We start from the raw sequence: 22,620 nt of genomic DNA, 5'->3' as shown, positions 1-22,620 counted from the left end.
TGTATAACAGTCAGGTGTTTTATAAATAGAACCTCATTCCATAAAATTAATCTGTCACCACATTTGGCACAACCATATGATCTTGAACTAGCTGCTTGCTAATTACAGTTTGAGCTCATGCACAGAGTACAGGCTGTGATAATATTAGTTTGGTCAGAGTGGCAAGCCTGTCAGTGCCAGCAACAATTCAGTGTCTGTTTTCAATCTCTGAAAGTGTCATATACGCATCTTTCCACCCCCATGAGGTAAAATCTTGGGCTCTCTCTCTTAATATGAATGATTTGTCTTGTCACTCAGAGCCCTAAAGGAAAATCATGTGACAGCTTCTGTTAGCCACTCGTTTGAGGAAAAAGCTTTCTAAAGGAGACATCAACATATATCAGGCATGTTTAAGTAATATTTATTAATTACTTTTTTTAAAGCTTGAAAAGTTTCGCCAAGCTCTGATCTGTAGGAGAAACAATTTGCTAGCTTATGTCTGGCAAGAAAAATAGAGAAAGGACAGCAGGAGGTCCAGGGGCATAGTTACAAAGACAATATTCCTGCTAATAACTTTCTCAAGCAAAGGGAAAACGATGTGGATATGATTCTTATAACCTTTACAGTAGCACAAATAGCTCTGAACATCGTCAGTGGCACTAGCCAGTCTTCCATCAATTTCTCCCTGTTGCTTCTTACAAAAGCTCTGATTAGCTGCAGAGGTACTAGACCAGTCTGTCTGCAGGCTAAGGAAGACAGGACTAATTAAATGTATTCAGCTCACACAGTAAAGGCTGTCTTAAACTAATATAGATTTAACTTTTTCATTACTTGAATCAGAAAGTCTGTAGGAACTGTTGATTTAAGGCCTTTCATTCAATAGATGAGCTTTCAGAACCTGAAAGTTTCTGAATTTGTTAGAACTCTATAGTAGTGAAATAGTAGTACCATATCCTTCAGTCTGGCATTTCCATTTCAGTCACACTGCTATTAAAGACAGTGGAAGTTTAGACAAAGTAGGGGATGGGACCTGTGCCTGTGTTATAAAATCATCTCTTAGCAGTTTAACTGAAATTGCAACAAAAGATGGTTTCCATTTTTCAAATTTGTATAAAATTGAAAGTAATTTTCTCCTAGCGAAAATCTTCTAATCCTCTTTAGAAGGATTAAAATGTAAAAATTTCTAGCAATACAAAGTAGATCTGTAGGTGGACTTTTATACCTGTCTTATTCAGTCCTGTGGCTGATAAATGAATCATTGCCTGTTTCATTTTATTGAGCAAGGCTGTGTCCTTAAAGGCATTCAGTGCAAAATATTCCCTTAGCAAATGAAGACTTTCAGTAAACTAATCTTACTTATATTAACCATTAGAGGTATGGTATGATTCCTGCATCTGAAGATGTTGACCAAGCAGTCATCTAGTAGAGAGCGTCTGAACTGTATGGGCAAAGCAGACAATTATAATAGTCCCTCTTTGCTGTCCATCTTTCCACGAAGGGGTGAAGTCCAACCAACATTTATCTGTGTGCCTTATTACTAAGAGTAGTCCAACCATAATCTACAGAATTACTCCAGGAAGTAGTAAGGTCAGCAGGTATAGCAAAGTATGCAGGATCGGGATTTGGGAAAGATCAGTTAATTGGAAATCCGAGCAACTAGCTGGAAAGATGTGTACTGAATTCTTGAGATAAGGGCCCATGTTTTTAATTACCTAGGTGGAAAAGAACAAAGTTAAGTCATTTTTTAGGAAATACTGAGGACATAAGTCTGGTGTGATATATAATAAAAAGCCCACAGAGATGTCAATATTTGCCAACTACTCTTACAAAATTAACACCAAAATCCCACTTCTGTGTATTGATTATTAACTGAGCATTGAGCATCCTCTTATTCTGAGGGAGTTTAACAGAAGTAAACTGGCTTTGGTAGTTTGCTGTTATGTAGTAAACATTTGTCAAAGTTATCTGGGTAAATGCTGACATATTCATGAATACCAGAAGTACGCAAATTTAACATTATTTCAAAGAAGTCCCTCATAACTGTGAGGGCAATGCTTAGGCGTCAAATGTGACAAGTAATCTTTCTGGAAGTGTATGGAACTGTCTCAAGAAAGAAAATTATTGTACAATTTGTCTCTAAAATATTTGGGGGGGGGTCTTTTGAAATTATATAAATAAGTTAAGGCAGGCAATAGACAACTCATAATTTGTCCAACCAGCATGTTCTGAATACATCAGTCTAGATCTAATTGTCCTTGATTCTAAGCCTAATTGTCCTTGAAAGTATTATAAGCTGTTATATTTTCACACAAATGAACTGCTCAGGAAGAATTTGTCAAGTATATTAGGTACAGGCTTTATTCTACATCAGACACATCCTTGCTCAAGGTTTTTTCAACAGGACTTTTGTAGCTGTAAAAAGGAAAATACCATTCCTGAATTCTGTTGCCATATCTTTTTTGCAGTATTTCATCAGATTAATTCAGTGCAGGTGTGTTTTTGCTTTGTGGGCACTAGAGGTGTGTAAAATGGCAGTGTCAATGACATGGTCCTGGAAAGCAAGAGCTTTTGCAGTTCCTAAAACCCATGGCAGCTGCCAGTTGCACAAGTTACTCTGGGTATAAACTATTGTCACGAAACAGAGAAGAGGTTCAAAAACCATTTAAAGGGTTTAAAGTCATACATTGCAGTCTTTTCACTTAGCATATACGCCTGTGCTAACTTAGAATACAGTACACCAGTATAATATTAGGACTTAAAACAGATGATTTAGGATCCACTGTATCTCATCAGCCCTACTGAGAAAGAGGGGTTAATGCTGGAAATATGCTTGTTTCCAAGTTAGAAAAGACATAATACAAACAATTATTGAAAGCATATGGATTTTCTGATTCTCCTATATGCCATTCAATGTAATTTTTATTCTTAGATTTTTCTTATTTTATTTAATTTTTATGCCATATGCCCCTTTACCGAAGATGGCCCTCTGCCTTTACGCTGGATAGCACTGCACTTAGCCATTTGCTTCAGTAAAGCTAATGAGTCTATCAGCATGAGCAAGGCCTGTAGAACTAAGCCTATCAGTGCATTATTCAAATACGTTGCACTGATAGGAAATGTGCCTTGAGTACCCAACTACTCTGTTCCCTCTTCCAAACATCCCATCTCTCCACAATAAAATCAAAAATCAGTTTCAGTTGGAAACGACTTCTGGAGACTGTCTGATCCAACCCACGCACTCAGAGCAGGGCCAGCTTACGTGAGGTTTCCAGGGAAAGCCATTGTAAAAAATGACCAGCAAGGTACCAAGGCAGGCCATCGCTACGCTCCTTCAGCTGTAACCAGGGAAATTCCCTGCAGTCGCTGGACTATGGCACCGGGAAGCCAGGTCCCACACGAGTTTTATGTTTAGAGCTATGCTCAGTCCAGTCCTGTGAAATGTCACCTGTATATTTTACCAGCCCACAGGTTTTCTCAGCTAGTGACTCAGTGAGGAGAGCCCATGCTAGCGAAGATTCAGAGTAGGGGTTTGCTTGTGGGTTTGTCTTTTTTCTGCAGTGAAATATTGCCACCTCTGGGCACATCTTTCTTGAGCAGAAGCTCTTGTGCTGCTCTCCTTTCACCGCACCTCCCACCACAAAGCACACAGTTCGGTTCGAAGAGGGACAGATAACTTCCAAAGAGGCTGCTTTACAATAACCACAGGACATTTGTCCATAGTTCACACCCAAACACATCTCCTCTTTAGGCTCTTTGGACACACAGGCAGAGGCCATGACCAAGCTCCAGAGCACAGTGGGGCAAAGCTGGAGGTCTCTTAGTGCGTGTCCAAGTGCCGCAACGTGCCTAAGGTGTGGGCAGGCTGGGCCCTGACAGAGCTACACGTGCTCTGGCCCAGTCCACCAACACCACCCCATCCGGGGATGCGAGGGGACCAAGCTGGGGCAGCCGCCTTGGCCAGTGGCTGCTCTTCAGAGGTGGGAGGTCAATGCCGTCCCAGGTGACAGAGCACATCTCTTCTGAAAAATCAAACTTGTCACTCCGTTTTGTCTGCTCTGCCAGAGTCACAGTGGCCCTGGGCACTACCTGCTGTCCCACCGCAGGAGTGGTGTTCTTGGAAACCAAGGTTCAAAGCAAATTGCTGCTCCTAAGAAATTAAGTTGAGCCTTTTACCAGGGAAGCTTTGTCACCCAGGCTGGTATCCTGCACCGTGGTGAGTGAGCACCTGAACATCCCTCCTTTTCCTCTGCCCTCAGCACAGCTACCCCGACCATAGGTGGTGTTTCGATGTTGAATGCTGGCTAGGTCCATGCAGACCTTCTTTTTTGTTGGTGTTAACAGGATCAATGCTTTTGCCTGTTTGAGATGTCATGTTTTGATTCCTAAAGTAAACCAGATCAGAAGTTGGCAGCAATCCTGACAGCTTATTTTTCCTTGCAGAACAATGTCATTACTTGTGATTTTGAAGAATACAAACCTTATGCATAAAACATATTTCAACTAAAGGGGTACTGCCAACTTGCAGAAAAAAAAACTTGCTATTACCTATATGTGTTACAAGCACTTAGATTACCAGGAATGATAGTTAGGTTTTTTTTCCCTATTTTTCTGTTTATCTGCACTGACCATTTGACAATAATCAGATGTTTCCTCCGAATAGCCAATGTTTTGTGTAAGCCTTTCATATTACAGTGAAGAAATCTATCTCACTGAGAAAAAGTGATTGTACTGGTACAAAAATTGGCCAGGGATTCAGGATATACCTTTTTAAAAAAAAAAAAAGAGGTGCCAAATTGATGCTGTTTCTTAAGTTTTTATATTGAATATTTAATCACAGCATATAATTATGTGACTTGTTTTTAAGTCAGCTGGCTTTGAAGTTCAGGATGAAAAAGTGTGTTGCTTTAATGATAAATGTATAGGTTCTGACAAAAAATGAAAGTTGGTCTCATTATCCCATTGTTCTCCTTTTCTTTTTTTCTCCAAGCTGCCTGTCTCGTCCTGGGTTGTATGATTTTTCCTGATGGCTGGGATTCAGATGAGGTAAAACGGATGTGTGGTGAAAAGACAGACAAGTACACGCTGGGGGCTTGTTCAGTCCGCTGGGCATATATCCTGGCTATTATTGGAATCTTGGATGCCCTGATCCTCTCATTCCTGGCATTTGTGCTTGGCAACAGACAAGACAGCTTGCTAGCAGAGGAACTCAAGTTGGAAAACAAAGGTAGGACTGCTTTAGAAACACTGTTATGGGGTGGCCTCAGGGCAAATGCTTAAAAACAATGATCTGTTTCATTTTATTTTATATGTAAAAGTTAGCATGCTGACTTACTTTCTAATTTGTGGGGGAAGAGGAAGTGCAAGAGGGACAGAAGAAGTTACACTTTTCAATTTCCAAAATTTAAGAAAGTTTGAAATTGCCATAATAGCTACAGTATGAAAGAACTAGCATGACTGATCCTGAATATTTTTTAAAATTGTAGCTGGGATGTTCTCATGTTGCCCTTTGTACATTATTTCATTGGCATTTAATTTTCACTATCTCCATCTTATTCTATACCCCATACAAGATTTGTTCATTTGGTTCCTTTAGGATTTTACATTGTAACATAAATGGCTGTAATGTAGGATTTTACAATATGTATTAGCGCAACAGACAGCAAGGAGGATGTGCTTGGTTTGGGAGACTGGTCATGAGCTATGTAGCGGGACAGACTTTACAGTGAGACACCAGTAAATTAAGAGCAAGAATCAGAGGCAGGGATAAAGAAATTTTGCCTCTTGTTTTATTGTGTTGCTTTGAGCTAATTAGCTCGCATGAATCTAGGACAGATTAATAACTGAATATTCATACAGCAATTTGGGAATAAAATACAGTTCTAGATAAAGAATATAAAATGTAAGAAATGCCCTACTGGCTCAGACCAGTAGTTTATCACCCCTTTGCGACAGGAGAAATGCTCCTTGGGGAGCATGTGCAAGCCTGGCCAGTTTGTGCAGTTCCTTCCCCTGGTACTCCCCCAGCGTTCGCAACTGTTGTATTTGCTGTGATAGATATCATAGAGGGTATATTCACCTGGACCTTTTAATGGACCTTTTGTCCCTGAATCTGTCTAATCCCTTCTGAACCAGCTGATACTGTCAGCTTGCACAACGTCCTGTGGCAGCGAGGTGCTGAGGCTCACTACTGACTGTTTCTTATTTTGTTTCATCTGTGTTAAATTGATCCCCATCAGTTTCACCAGGGGTCACCTAGGTCTCGTAGAGCAGGATTCTGAATTCAGCTCATCCACCACCTTTGTAAGCTGGAAGGTTGCTTCTAAGAATAGCAAAGATTTTAGGAGCCCTTCATCATTGGATTGGAAGTCCAAAACTGTTTGGCAGTCTATGTTACTATAAAAATAGCTGTTCTCAATCCTGCTCCAGAAGGACCAGTATCCATATATCTGAAAGCACCAGCACACTGGTACCCGCTTGCTGGATTGCAGATGGTCAGAACACTAAGGCTAAAGGTAAATGAACCTGAAGATTGAATTTAGCACACAGTTGTAGGCTTGGTTAGAGCCTACTCATGTTGTGAGTTAAGGAAAGTGTATGTTGCTTGCAATTGCCTATGTACGCCTATTCTGCAGTGAAACCGAGGGCAACAGTTTCCAGGACTGCCACTGTGGCCCTTTTCTATGAGGATAATATTCATCTACATTTGAAAATTGAGATACATATTCAAAGGGCATTCACAGCTATGCCACAAGGGCTTGCTGCATTAGCATCATGTCTAACTGCTCTGTGCCATACAGGTCTCATGAACCCTACATCTAGTTATATCTTATATCCCTCATCTGCTTTGGCACCTGGTGGGCAAAAAACAGCTTCTGGAGGTTCATCACCTCTCACGTCACTGGCACAAGCTCCTGCCAGGACATGTGGTTCTCAAGGTGTCTGACAGAGACCATTCAGCAGCTGATTTTCCTTGGAATAATGCCAGAAATGTAGCACAATACCAGGTTCAAAGCAAACCAGAACTCAACAGAAAGGGACCTCCTTCCACAGTCAAGCCTAGTATCAACTGCTTTTTAAACTGTCCTTCAAAAAAGAAGGAAAAAAGACAATGTGCCTTCTAAAAAGGGAACATCTCCTCCCTCTTTGCAAAAAGCTTCTGCCAAACAAGGACAGGCCGAGTCTAAACCCTCCTGCCACCTCCTGGTATTTCCCCACCAGCTTGTGTTGCTGCAGGGCATGGCCACGTGCCAGAGGCACCATGGGAGGGTGGCTGTGGGGCACCTGGCCACCATTTGGAGACGCAGGAGGTATCGGTGCCAGTGGGCTGAGCGGCTCTGTGTTTCCCAGGGGGGAGGTCCCACCTAGCAGTGCTGCTCCTGCCGATATCCCCACAGGCACGCCGGTCCTGCCGGCGTGCATGGGGCCACAGGCTGGCACCTCTGCGCTGGGAGAAGGCCAATGCCGTCCCCTCGGTTTCTGCAGGCTCCCAAAATCCCTGGCCAGAGGTCAGTCCATCTTCTGGCCTTTTGCAAGCCAAGAAAGCCTGCCTGCACAGAGGACCGTTTGCCTGAGCAAATCCTACTGCGCCAGCAAGGCACAAGCAACTAATCCCACCAGTGATCTCTGATCTCCATGCAACCCGAGCTGCAGCTCCTCATCCCCCACGTTGGCAGAGCAGGGCTGTGTAGCATGGTCACTGCAGCCCAGGCTGCGTGTCCTATCCAAAAGGCTGCACTCCAAGGCAGTGACTGGGATGTGTAAGCAGCACACAGGCATTTTTGCAGCCAGAAGTTGTTTGGCTATGGATGTTGCCCATGGTGTTTAGGAGGAAGAAGTGATCTGACTGGTTGAAGGAATTTGGGGTTCATATCCCCAGGGTTGCTATGCAGGTTTTGCAATCCTGGCAGTCACTGGCTCCAGGCTCAGGCTGCCCCTTTGGGGAAGCGGTCTGTGCTTAGAGAAGGTGCTGATTACTTATGCCATAGGGAGGAAGCTAACAGAAGATCAGGGGCTAGGCTTGTTCCTGAGTTAGCACCAAGCACCCTCCTGTCACTGCCCTACCACATGTTGCGCATGCCGGAGGGCTTTCACTTTTACCCTTTGCCTACGTCTCCTTAGTCCCTTTCAGATTAAGCAACTCTGGAGAAAAAAAATCACCAGCATTCACCTCCTAGTCCACATGCAAAGTACCCATGCATCTCTTGGAAACAGCTGGGGTGCCAAAATATGAAACGTGCAAATATCACTAAGTTGCCTCCCAAATACATTAAAAATAAGACTAAGGATATAAATACACACATCCCCCACCCAGGTTTCACCAGGTACTGTTGTCAGTATGAAATCAAAGCCATCACAATAAGGGCATGGGTTAGAAGCAGCCTTGATTACTAGACACCTTCCCATTCCTTCCTTCCTCTCCTCACCTACAAGTGCTCTGCTGCAAGGCTTGTGCTGGCTCAGGCTTCTGGATTAGCTAGGCTGGGTTAGGAGCATCCCTTTTCAAGGAGGAGTGCCTGGGCTGCTGCTGTCCTCCAAGGGGTAGAAGATCTGGATGGACAGTCAGGGGAGCCCTTGTGAGGGGCTGCCCATTGCCTGGGGACCTGGGGACGCCTGCCCTTTGTTGGTGGCGATGTCCTGTGGTCACAGGCCTGGACACCCTGTAGGTGGGTAATAAGCAAGTTATTGCCTTAACAGACAGTCATGGGGTCCATTGCGGCTTTTTGGTAGAGCATCTGGGTAGAGCAACCTACACTGACTGCGTACATGCTCTAGAGAACGTGTTGAAGACCTGCACGTGCTGGAGGTCCTTCCCCTCTCTGCTACCCTTGGGCATTTCAGGTGAGCTCCCTGACCAGGCGGTACCCCAGGTCCTGCAGCGTGGTCCTGAATCTACACTGTGTGGCTAATGGGCAAATTTGGCCTACAGGCTGCCACTGATGACACTCAGGGGACAGCATAGATAGAAATATTCCAAGCAGTTTGTCATCCTCTCCCTCGAGGAACCATGCACCACGACTAGACAGGCTGGATCAGCAGAGGGCTTTTAGAGGAGAGGAACCTCCTCGTGCCCTTTCTGCTCTTCCCCTGCTGCAAAGGGTACGCCCCCATGTACCTGAATACTGTTAGGCAGTTGCTCAGCAAAGGTCAAGAGACTGTAAATTAAGTATAAGAGCAATAACAATCTTCATTTATGTGGAAAAATCTTCAAGAAAGGAAATTGTTAGGAAATGCTTGACAGCTGTGCAGCTGTTTGTAATCAGGTGATAGCTCTGACCTGAGGGCCAGAGGGACCTGAGGGTTGTTGCAGACCAGCTCCTGCGGTCTCTGTAACGAGAATCTGCGGTGACGGTGCACGGAGCCTGTGTGAGCACCTCCTGCCACAGCTGTTTCTGAATGCTGTGATGAGTAAACACTTGAAAGTATACAAAATGTGACGGGATGGTAAGAAGGTGAGAAAATGATGGAAGAAGAACAAGCTGTACTTATAGGTAGACTTAATGTGCTGAATTGTCCACCTGCTCTGTGCTTTTGAATACTACAGTTCTGTATATTTACATAGGTTAATGAATGCTTGTAAGTAAGGAATTTGACTTTTAAAATTATTCATGGGAGAAGACAGGCATGTTTTGCCATACAAGAAAGTTTCACTTTTCATTATTGCATAAAAATAGTCCTTGCTCATTTCTTATTTGCTTTGGTTAGAGAGAAAACTACCATGGTAGTGTCACATCTAAGAAATATAAGACAAGTTGAGCAGACTTTTTTCAGGGTATAGTCTACTTAATGCAATTTTCTAATCATGCAAATTTTACTCAACAATCTGTACCATTTTCATTTTTAAAACTTCCTTTTAAAGGAAAGAGACATTTCTAAAAAGACTTGCACATTATATTTATGCTATTAGCAAAAAGAGGGGAGAGAACAGTATTGCATAGTTGACTTTAACTCATAGAAACTAATAGTAATGACTAAAAGGCCTGCATGCTATTAAACTAATGGCATTCAGGGTGATAACAAAAATTGTCAGAATTCATCTTAGCCTTAAGCTTCATCAACACCATTTTGAGTGAGCTGCCAACATCAGGCCTAAACCTTAATATGCAACAACATAATTTAACATTTTGAACCAAAATGCCTTAATGATATAAAATTAAAGTTCTGGCCAAAGGGTGAAGGGATGAAATGAGATGTTTCCAAAAGAAATTGAGTACAAGGCAATTGCTTTTATGGTTAGAAGGTGGTAATACAGTCCATACTACGAGTCATAAATATATGAGCATTCAGAAGAAACTCTCCTACTCAAGTAACATCAGTCAGATCAGGTGCATGATGCACTTTCTTTGTGGACAGCTGTATCTTTTCTGATGGATGAAACAGCTTCACAAAGCATTTATGTTTAAAGTTTGGCTCATCTTTTGGGACCAGATGGTCACAGATAAGCAATTTGCACTAAAGGTTTCTCGGAGTTACAAGCCTGGGGCTGAAATAGATAAAAGGATGAGAGATTTGAAGGATTTGTCTACCTGCAGTGATTGCAACTCACACAGACTCAAACTACACTAAATTTGCTCCCAATAGCCAGACTGCAGAGATCTCAGTACATGATGCCCAACTGAGTGCTTTTCCAGTTTGTTGGCATTTGCACCTTCATTATTCTCCATACTGGTGTTATCAGTACCTGACCTGGGTTGTTTAAGGTACATGAGCTGCAGTCACCGCAGAATAAACATGCTTAGAGGCAGAACTAAGGGGAAGTCACTTCTTGGTGACAAAGCAGTTTTCTGTAAAAGCAAAAAAGATTCTTGCATGGAGATTTGTGCACCATTGGCAAGAGAATCATCTTCTGTAAACAGGAATATGTTACCCACATGATTTCTGCTGCCATTCTCTATACAGTAAAACTATAATTTAACCCCTTTTTAAAGTTGTGTACTCCCTCACATCTCCTGATACACAACAAGTGAGTATATACACCTTTCCATTTTAGTTAGCATATTCTTTCCTATCAAAAATAAAATGCAGTGTTGCTGTTACGCTGTTCCCGTTCTTTGATATTTCTCTTCACATCTGCTTGTTTCCTTCCACCCTTCCTTTCAAAAAAGTTCAAGAGTGATCCACAGGTCTCCACTTCAGCCTCTTGCTGCTTCTCTGTGGCTCCATGTTCAAAGCACTTTAGGAGACTTTGAACTCGGAACCAGCTTGGCTGGTTGAATTTCCATTTAAGAAGGAAAATGTGGAAGAAACTCACGGGGGAGTGTTCTGGGATGAATTGCTACATACAACCTACCGCATGCACTTGCCAGATTGCAGCTGGCCAGAGAAAGCTGGAACTATGTCAAAAGGTTTATAGTGGTGCCTCAAAGGAGAAGTATTTAGGTACCCTGCTTTCCAAAGGCAAAATCAGGCTGTTCTTTGAAGCTTCTAGCTGTACGTTCCAGGCTGGGAATTCCTGGCCCTAATTTATAGCTTCAAAACATAATTTTCTGCCATGTCAGCCAAAAACAAAGTTTTGTCACAACCCTGAAGAGCTCGCATGTTCTCTTTCAGCTGCAACCAAAAAGTGGCTTATCTATCATATCATCACTGCAATTAGATCCAGTTGTTAATTTCTTTGCTTAATTGCAACCGATTTTCCATCATGTATCACCTCCACAATGAGCTATGAGGAGCTCTGACTACAGGGACAGTAGACAAGTGGTACAAGACTATTTCATGTAGAAGTTCATATGAAAATGTTAGATACAAATAATAACATAACTTTTAACCTGAAAATAGAAGCCAAATAAACAGATTTTTAATAACTTTTTTTTTGGCCAAAATTTCCATTTTCAGGAAGATGGAAATTTGCCTGTGTTTACAACTATATAAATAAGATAATACAAAGAAGAGAAAATGCAAAGCTAAAATGGAGATTTCATTGTGACAAACATCAGAGGGAACTTCTCTCTCCATGAGGAGGATTCTCATAGCACTGCTGTAGGATCTATGTTCCCAAGGTACAGACTTGTATCCAAGGTCTGTATAAAAAATCACTGGATCCAAATCCAGGACTCTCCTTTGCAGTGCCTTAGTGTCATACACTCTCTGGCCCAGTGTGTACTGAATTTGTCTTACAAAGCAGAACTCCAACCAGAGGATTTTTGGGCCACGTGCTCCACAACAGGCTACAGCATGTTGTATAGGACACTGTTGTTGAAAATCAGAGCTTGGGGATTGAACCTCCTCAAACCAAAGCAGGCAGAATATCAAAGTATTTTGGAGGTTTCAGTAGAAACATAGGAAAAGAAGATGGGAAGATCTGAAGTCAAGTCACCCAGCTGCTTCACTATGGACTTAGAAGACAATTTCAGATCCTTCTGTTTGGAAGTGTCTATTTTTGTGCTTATGAGTATGTTAGAAGCAGAGAAAAAAGCTACTTAGATTTTTCTACCTGTATTACAGGGCAGTAAGGCAAAAGCCTTACCTTGTTCATAAAGTATGTTGACCTTACCTTATTCATAAAGTATGAGCTTTACCTTGTTCATAAAGTAAAACCCATAATAAAGTATTTTAGCAGGAAAATACTTCATCAGTGTGTTAGATGATGATACCCTTAAGGGGAAGCAAATGAGGCATCAAAACTAAAAGTCTAAAGTTGATTAAAATACCTTATTAAATAAAGGTCAGTCTTGCACTAGTGCTGATTGATATATCAGCTGATCCAACAGGTCCTTTCCAACTCTACTTTCTATAATGAGAAAGTAAAATCACAGAATCACAAACTCACAGAATGGTTGAGGTTGGAAGGGACCTCTGGAGATCATCTAGTCCAACCCCCCTGCTCAAGCAGGGTCACCTAGAGCACGTTGCACAGGATCCCGTCCAGACAGGTTTTGAATATCTCCAGAGAAGGAGACTCCACCACCTCTCTGGGCAACCTGTTCCAGTGCTCTGTCACCCTCACAGTGAAGAAGTTTTTCCTCATATTCAGACGGAACTTCTCGTGTTTCAGTTTGTGCCCGTTGCCTCGCGTCCTAATGCTGACCACCACTGAAAAGCGTCTGGCCCCATCCTCTTGACACCCTCCCTTAAGATATTTGTATACATTGATATCAGTCCTAAGCAAAATCAGTCCTAAGCATATGCATTAATTACTTAACTGAAGAAATTGGATGCCACTAATAGAGAGTCCTAGTTCCCCACTAATTAATGAAGGAAAAACGAGGTGAACTGCTTTCTGTCTCATAGAAACCTACACCCCACTCACCGTTAATAGCACTGTTAAAGAAATTATTTTTCCATCTTAGTGTTCTCATGACATGAGGACTTGAAGGCATGCTGGTAACCAGACTCAAAAAGCTAGCCAGCTTCTAAAAACCCCATCTTAGATGGCATGGAGAACTCACAGCATTGTACAGGCACCATGCTCAGCTGAAAAATTCTGTAGAGCAGCAGACCACAAGCAGCTGTGCATGAGAAAACAGAGTGGCATGAGGAACTTAGTATCCAACGTGTTTAGTGAGTTGAGGCCAAAGAGAATAGCTGAAGCAAGACCACCACTCAGCTTACAACTGTTTTTTTTCTGTGGCCTCAATCCCTGTGTTCAGGATCCACTTAAAATTTCTAATACATGTGTATTGTTCACACCAGCATCTATGAAATTCAATACAAAGGGCAGAAAGCAAAACCTTATTTCAAATTAATGGAGCTATGTCAGCACAAAAAATACCTGCACTTGTTCTATCATATCCAAAGGAATATACATCAGTTTTGCAGATGCATATTTTAAATTCTGGGTTCTTTAAAGAATAACAGTGATTGATATTAATTTACTATGTACATGCAGGAGTAGAGGAAAAGTGCAAATAAGTTGAAAAGAAGTATCTGGTATAGAGTCTGTTACGAATTTGTTGTATCCAAGTTACAGAGTAGGTTTTGGAATTTCCACCAGTTTGTTTTGCCCAAAATCTTTTTATGGCAAAAGGAACACACTGTATATGCAAAGCCAAGAATTTATTGTGAATCTCACTAAAGTCTTAACAGTCTAATTAAAGAATTATTAGTTCAGTTACAATGATACTAACATGTATGGGTTCAGATTGTGTGCAACTAAAATGATATGTACACAAACTGTCCAGTATCTACCCCTTTCTCTGGTGTTATGGAAAAATGATTTCCACTGCCCTTCTGGGTCCTGTGGCTGAAGGCTTCAGTCTTACTGGCCAGAGAGGGTGTATGGGGTGTCATCAGCATCCTGAACCAGCTCCCTTTTGTGGGAGGAGTATGATGTTGATGCAGATAGTTGTTTCCTCTTCCATCCAGAAACCACTTGGGGGTCATTTTTGTATTTGCTAACACAGTCTACACCTTGCCTTTTCTTTCCTGGCTTGCAACTCCATGCTACATCCAAATTTATTAGGTATGGTGTGTCTTGCAAATGTTGGATGTTTGTTCTTTGTTCTCTTTGTTACCCCTAAAACTGGGTTTACTCAGCGCCTGGGGTTGCAATCCTTTGATAACCAGTAATTAATCATTGGTGAGTTGTTTGTAGCCCTGGGACCTCTGATATCATCCTGTGCCTTTGTAGAATTCTGCAATCATGTCCTGCCTTTGCTCCTCTATGCTGCATTTTATTCCACGGTCATAGATAGTTCATTCTACACAAAATAACTACTTGTTACTACTATTGGTTGCAAAAGTACTTGTTAAGTAGGTATTACACTACAGAATTGTACAAAGTTAAGCTAAAGTAAAACAAAGTAGGTAATAGTCACCCAGTCATTAGGCAAGTGCTGTTAGAGGCTAAAACGAATCTCCAGGCAGGCCCAGACAAACTCAGAGAAAGCCTGCCAGGTCTGGGGGCCTGTGTTGTTAGCTTGACACAAAGCCTATGGCCTGTTACAAGGAGCACAGTATTTATTGAGCTAGAAGGCAGCAAGTCTGACTGTGTCATCACTAGCAGTTGCATTAAAAATGATGCTTTGAGGTTTGGACAAAAATCAGCAATATTTCACAATACATGGATATTCAAAGGGAAGCAGCAGCCACAAATTTCATGCCAGGTAGAGCTAGTCACACACACAGATTTCCATACCCCACCATCCACGCCTGCTTCCCTGCTGAGAGTAACCACATTTTCAGGAGGAGCAGCAGAGAACAGGATGCGTTCATGACTCAGCCATTATTGCATGAATGTCTGAGGGCAGTGTATTAATGCAGACCAGATAATGAAGGCAATCTTGTGTCAATAATCTAGACTGTGACTGAAAACAGCTGATCTATGAGGACATTTCTGCTGTCCAGTGTAGACTGCCACATTAGATAGCTGCCTGGGCTGTCCATGCACTCGCACCAGTCCTAACTAACTGCCTTGTCCTTGCATAGAGGAAGCCCACAGAACTGAGCTGGAATTATGCTATGTATGTGAATCCCTAAAAATATGCGCTCCTGAAGCATTGGTAGTGAGTACCAAAACAATCAACTTCACTACTTTGGAAACCAGCAAATATTCAATTTGACTGAATGAACAAGTAGTACAGTATCTCTGCATGCTGACCAGTGACTTGCAAAAAGGACCAGGCAAAAAATGATCATCTGGGAGGAGCAAAATCAGCTAAAAATACAGGTTCCATTGTTCTGAAATAATTCAAAAATATGAAACAAATTCTAGTAATTTTATAGGAAATATCTCTCATGAGTTAAAAAGTCATTAGTTTCATTATCTCATTTCCACTGTGAATTTGTTTTGATCCTTTTTCAGCAGTTTCATAAAACCAGGATTGTTTTCTATCTGCAGACAAAACATCTGAATAAAAATGCAGGTAACCTCTCCCTCTGTGGGCATAATGACAAAGGACGTTGTCATTAGCTTTAGAATAAAGGAGCTATCAAAAATTCCAAATGAAAAAAAGACAAATAGCCTTGTTTTCCAAAGTTACACTCAAAGAGCCATGTAAGTCATAGCTGATGATATATATGAGAAATCTGGCTTATTCTGGTTTCAATCACAGATAATGTCCAAAAGAGTTTACCACAGTAACAAGCAAACATTGATCTTTTTGGTGCTGACAGTGTGGTTCTACTCTATTTAGCCAGTCAATTTTATATTGCTTTATTCTGGAATCTTGGAACTATTAGTGTTATTTTTGGACTACATTCAGAGTTGGTAGGGACCTTCTCTTGTGTCCCTAATCTTCTGTGTGAAACTCCTCATACCTGACAAGCTTGGCAGACCCCGGTTTATCATTTCCGCACACCTCTCCCTGGATTCCTGGGATGCCTGGCCCTGGGACGGGCCCAGATGAGGACACCCCCATATTTTAGCTCCTTGGCTCTGTTGTGATCCTACCAGCCCCAAGTTTGCTGAGACTGAAAGTTAGGCTGCTTCTCTTGGCTGCCAAGGTCTTTGTCTGTTGACTTTGCCTTGTCTGTACAGTTTTACCCAATACAATACCAGACAACAGCAGTGGAAGAGCAAACACAAACATGATATTGATGAGGAACCCTGCAGTCAGGATGCTATAGGTAGGTACTAACCTCATCTGCTGAAAAGGAACACAATAGATAACAGGTGAAATTATAATCCAGAGACATTCTGGCTAGGTTTTGTAGCTGGACGGTTTTGTTTCTTAATTCATGTTTTTAAATGATACAGATGACTTTGCTAACAGCACATGGTCTATGTTATTATGCTTACCCGTTCAGGCATTTGGCATGCAAGAGTTCCAGCTGTCAGAAATATTTTTATGCACCTACTTCAAAAATGTTTAGTATGAAATGCCCTCTGTAGAGATGGTAAAACTGAAAACAGAGGCTTACTTGCAATGTTGTTTGACTAGAGATATTTGCAACACCACTAGACATTTGATTTTATGAAGCACCTCCACCTTAGTTTTGTATATCTAAAAATTCAGGGTCATAATGAGCTGGCATGAGGACATCATTGCACAAAGTCTTTCATGTGCTCCTTCACCTTAATGCACTTACAGCCTTTTTGGTGCCTTTATTTGCTTTCCTTCCCCACTCTTTCAAGGGTTTCACAGGCTACCACTCCACATAGCAAGGTCTGAGCGATAAAGGTAGATCTTTACAGTATGAATAGACCCTAATGATTTTTTACATCTGAAGACCCTGAAGGTCTAATGGGTGGAATACCATCTTGAAATACTGAGTAAATCCACCAGCATTGCTCCTGGCAGTGGAGTAAGAAGTAAATATTTTCTTGCTTCCTGAACACAGCAGCAACAGTTTGTCTGTGTTCTTTACATTTCTACAATATCAATATATAAGCTGTGAAAGATACGTACACATTAGATAAGAACTGAGAAAAATAGCAGTGTTATGCAAATGCCTGCTAATTTGGGAATCTGTTCAGAGTAAAATATTTTAGTTTTTTAATACTTTCTTCAAAAAGAGCACATTCAGAAATGAAATTAGATTGGCATAGGTGAAATGACTCATTTTACAAAAAATGTTTACTACTATTTCTTTTATTTTTAAGAAGATTATTGAACCCAAATCCTCAAATCTTTTACACTGAGCATGTTGGACTTGATTGTGCACTGTTTTTTTCATCCTGTGAAATCAAGGAGAATTTTAGTGGGCGAGAGTAAATGGAGTCCATTATAGCAATTCATACACATTTTAAGTAGTCATGAATCATATTTCTATTATTCCTTTTGAACAGAGTTTCAAGCAACATTTTTCAGGTTTTTTAATGTTTGATGTGTATCAAATGTGTATCGAATAGCTTCACATTTCCTTTGAAGAACTGTTGTAAAACTGACAATAACAACTGGCTGACCCCTTGCAAATAAAACTCTGATAAAGCAATAAAGATCAGGCATCATATATCTTATGGAGACAAATACTGGTCTACTAGAGAATGTTGCAAAGTATTAAGAATCATTCAGTGTATTTCGGATGTTAGGGAGAAGAAAACAATGTCAAAGGCTTAATTGGAAGTTGAGTATAGAAGTCATGCTGGCAAAGTATGGAAGTGTCATACTTAGGAGAACAGCCACAAAAACACAGGACTTCCATCCTTAATGGAAATGCTGGATTTGGCAGCATAGAAAGAAGCAATGCCAAGTGGTTATGGGTAAGATTTCCTTGGGAAAATAAAGATTTGTAGCACATTTCTGTGCCCTTTCAGAATTAGCCTGCAGCATCTAATTGTTGAATTTCAAATGATAGCTGAAAACTGCCTGAGAATTAACTGGCACGTGGCCTCTGCACTTCCAAGCAAAAGCAGTAGCTATCTAAAGAGCAAACTACCCTACACTGTTCTGCCTCAGTTTTATAGGAATTCTCCCTACTCCTCCGTAGATGTTAATTCTTATTCCATACGGGCAAAGATGACATGTTATTAAGTACAATAAATCTTCCCAGGTAACCATCAGCCCTGCTATTTTCCCAAAGAAGACTGACAAGCTCATCTTAAATAAATCTCTAAAAGGTCTCTGTGATATGATTATAAGTTGTATGTTTACAATGATGCCAGAAAATCAGCAGGTTTATACGCTGATCAATCATTTAAACACTAGCAAGCAGCTGGCATCTGAGGCTGTGTCTGCTCCTCTATCAACCAGTTCTCACACAGGTTGGAGGTGGTAAAGTTGTACTCAGACACCAAAGATAGGTATAAAAAAGTTGTAAAAATGCTAAGTACTATAGATTATTGCATGAACTGATAAGATTTCATATTTAACAATAATGCTATGTACAAGTTCCTGATCCCAAGATCACAAAGAATTGGCCAAAGTGTCACCTTCTTTCAGAAGCCCAGCTGAAGCTCTTTCATTGCTTTTCTGTGTTCTTCCATTGCTTTCCTTGCAGATAGTTACAGACATATGTGCTTACACACTGTCAGTCTCATGAAACTTTTGCAGGGTAGGACAATATCGAAGATTGTCCTCTGTACTGTGGAAACTGGTTTTGAAAGAACCTTTGGGCAAGCTGGAGCTGAATGCAAGGACAGAGTCAAAAAGCCACTGCTTTCGTTTCTGTGGTCCTTGTAGGGTATCCACTTTGGAAGGGACTAATTCTCTCTGTTTCTGGGCAAAGACTCGATCTGATTTAGTGAAGAAATATAAAGGGAAGTCCATGGTGCTGTTAGTTCCAGCAGGAAAACAGAACTATATAGTCTTAGTCCTGTGGGTTCTGCTGAAAGTGTTAGTGGCTTCTTCATATTCCTTCCATTTCCACCCAAATCCTTATTTTATGTCTATGACTACGACCATGCAGGCTTACAACAGTGTCGTCCTCTCAGCTGCTATGCTTATCTCTGCACAGGGTGCCTTCCTCAGTGTGGTCTTACAAGCCTTTAAGTGTATACCTCTGTACATATATCTTTTAATAGCACTGAGTCACATAAGACCTAGCAAATCCAAAACAGCACCATATTCATCAGGCACACAGTTCACTTCATTGCAAGAAGAATGCTAAATAATAGCAACAACTATCAGGTCTGTATTCCCTGCCTCTAGAGGGTATCGGCATTATGCAGAATTCTTCAGAGCACAGAAAGCCCCATGACAGGTACCACAACAGGGAAATGGGATCAGCACAGGGAGAGCTCTTGGTGGCCAGTGAGCTCGGTCCCCTACTATGGCAGACAGCCACAGTGATTCCTTTTTAAACTTCTGGAGCTCCATCTAATACCAGTTAGGTTAGTCCAGCATTATCTATCCCTGGTAAATCCACGTTATGTTTTGTCTCGTTATTCTTCAGAATATTCTCTAAAGTTCTGTGTAACATTGAGATCACAATAATCCGTCTGTGTTTGTCCAGATCTACAGTTAGGTTGTCTTCTGACATAAACTGAGGCCCTCATTGAAAAAAGTTGTGGAGAGAAAAAGTACACCCTCTTTCAGACCAGGTGTTAATAATAATAATAATAATATTAATAATAGTGTTCAATTTGCTCTTCCCATTAGGTTTCCTGGGCTGTGCTTCACTCCCACTGTGCTTCCCTTTTCTTCCCTCCCTTCCCTGCCTCACTCCCCTCTCCTTTCATAGAGTCTGTGTTTGTATCATATTTGTCTATCAAATCTCTTTATTTCATTTTTATTTCAGACCTTCAACTTTCTTAATCCCAGGACTACGTGTTTTCACAATTTATATTTTCCTAATTATACGGAAAATATATCATTTAAGAGACCAAAAATAAAAGGGAAAGGGAATTTCTCTGCTTTTAATATATGCCTAGTATTGCTTTCTAAATTCTAATAGTAGATGCATTATAAATGGTACTGTCATTCTTAGCCTGCTTGGGAAGAGGAGTTGAATGTTATCATACAATAACTATAAATGGGCTGTTATAGTTATCACTCAGATCAAAGCCCTCTGCATTGACCAATTCCATTTTTTTAACAGGAAAAGGATGCAGCAATTCATCACCTGTCCAGTATAGTCAATGTTTTATACCTTTTTTCTAAGAGAGAAATTTGTAAACTGTCTACCTTTGACAGTTTGAGGCACTTAGTACTTTTCATTTCTAGATCATCAGTTCAGGTATAGCCCATATTTGATGAAAACTGATTGAAAATTGAATCCAGAGGATGATGGCTGAAGCATGTAAAAAAAGCTATCTGCTGTCAGCTCTGCCCAGCTGATAGCAGACAGATGCCAATTAAAAAAATACATATATCTTAACCCTGTACTTGCAAACACTCTCACTAGGAAGTCTCAGACAAGAATGGAGAATATATGTACCTCTGGATGCTTTCCTCATTGGACTCCGAGCTTGATATGTCTAATACCTATTTCCAGAATTGGTGAATATCTACAAATCATGAGGAATTGGCCTAAACATGTCACTCAGCTCTCTGAAAATCAGGCTGTCAGTATCAAATATCAAGCACCCAAAAAGTGAAGCACCTACGGGTCTCTTTTGAAGAACGTCAGCTGCTGCCTCCTGATAAGACTGTCCTTGTAGATCAGGGGCATGACAGAGATGGGTGCTGTATGCGTGCACTATGACAGAGCTGATGCGTTTTGGCAGGAGTATGCAGTACAGCCAAAGGTTAATTTATGATGACTTGTATCTGCCTGAGGAAGTACAGCTGTCTCTCTGCATTCCTACTTTTCCTTAGCATTTGGATCCTACTGAATTAGTAAAGTGATTTAACCCAGCATCTGACAGTCCTTTCTCTGTTTCCAAGAAATTTAGTCTGCAGTGATTATGATTTTGCTTTGTCTGCCATTTTCTAGTGACAGATTTGATACCAATCCCCAAAGAACATATTGAGGTATTTAAGATAAAAATAGTCATCCTTCTGTGCTTCACTCTCCCATTTGTATAATCTGATGCCAATTCTAAAATTACATTCTCATATAAAGAAAGAATTTATCTTATACAGCAATAACTAGCTGGCCCTTCCATCCTTCCAGGACAGCATTAGTATTGTTGCCTTTAAAAAGACAACAATAGGCAAAACAACATTGGCACTATAGGGACTGTGGATGCACTTGCACACTGTACTACGCATCCGAATACCGTAAGTAAAGGAACTGTGGTTTCCTGTTCAGATTTGCAACATGTCCAAGTTCTGGAGTTGAATTTACATTCTTTCAGAGCTGGTAGCAAGGATGAAATTTCTGATCTTTATATTTTCTTATCCTTAAAGAAATAGAACATTTTCAAAGTCTTAATCTGAAGATAATCAACAAGTTCAGAATTCTGGCTTTATTTTCAGCAATGTCTCATTGATTCCTGGTAGCACTATGTCTACCAGCTAGACCTCAGACCAAAATAAACTCGATTAGAAAACTTTTTGTGACAAACTGTAAATTCAGTAAAAAAAATCATTTCAAGTAACAAAACCTTTGGATGGTGGTGCTTAGCTTTAGTTATAAAAATGTTTTTATATTGGCACATTTCACTTTGATATTTTAAAGCAAAAAAATCTGATTTTCCTCTCAAAATAATTTCCTTATGAAATTACACCAGTTATCCACTCATCTGTTTATCAGTCCCCTCCCCTAAAATCTTTTAAACCCATTGCCCAATTTCAACAAAGTCTGACAAAAGGCTAACAGTCTTAAAAATCTCAGACTCCTAGAGGTGCTCTGAAGATCAATGGCCAGATGAAAGAGAAAGTGTTTACTAGTGATGCCACTAAAGGGAAGCCAGAAGATGTGGTGCTTACCACAACTTGGCTGACTAGCCAGCACAAATCTCAAATTTCAAAGGTGCTGTGCTGCCTGCTATTTCTTGCCCAGCTGACACGCTAGATAAACTTAGATAAATCCATGGAAGACATTGTAAGTATTTCTGTGTAGATATGATACATACATATGTATACAGATGTAGAGAAAGTGAGAAGAAGCCAAGGGACCTGTGGGAGGGAGGCTGTGAGGGTCATTTAGGTCATGTGGGAAACATGGGATATGGAGAAGCCAGGGGACATGAGGGGAGCTGAAGGATCTGAGGCCATAAGAAGAACAGGTATCGTAATGGAAGGTATATGGGGGCAAGAGGAACCAGGCTATTACCATGGAGGTGTCATGGGGACATGGTGAAGGAGGTGGGTCACTGTGTGCTAGAAGGGCAGAAGAAGGGCACATTCGTTGAACACCAAGCTTCATTAGTCCCACAGTTGGTACAACAATGGGCTCATTTAAAACTGACAATAAAAAGATTACCCAAGTGCCTAACTA

At 41.0% G+C, this 22,620-nt stretch overlaps 1 protein-coding gene across 1 annotated transcript in view; it reads left to right on the top strand.

Annotated features, from left to right (window-relative positions):
* Positions 1-5,256, top strand: part of LHFPL3 (LHFPL tetraspan subfamily member 3) — a 190,033-nt gene extending 184,777 nt beyond the window's left edge. Inside the window, exon 2 of the mRNA XM_026059037.1 lies at positions 4,967-5,256. Within this exon, the coding sequence (XP_025914822.1) occupies positions 4,967-5,256 (290 nt within the window). The remainder of the gene's footprint in view (positions 1-4,966) is intronic.
* Positions 5,257-22,620: the final 17,364 nt, after the last annotated feature.

Source organism: Apteryx rowi, unplaced genomic scaffold, assembly GCF_003343035.1.
Source record: "Apteryx rowi isolate R43461 unplaced genomic scaffold, aptRow1 scaffold_151, whole genome shotgun sequence".
NCBI lineage: Eukaryota > Metazoa > Chordata > Aves > Apterygiformes > Apterygidae > Apteryx > Apteryx rowi.
Note: the sequence above shows the minus strand (reverse complement) of the source record. Positions and strands in the feature narration are given on the sequence as shown.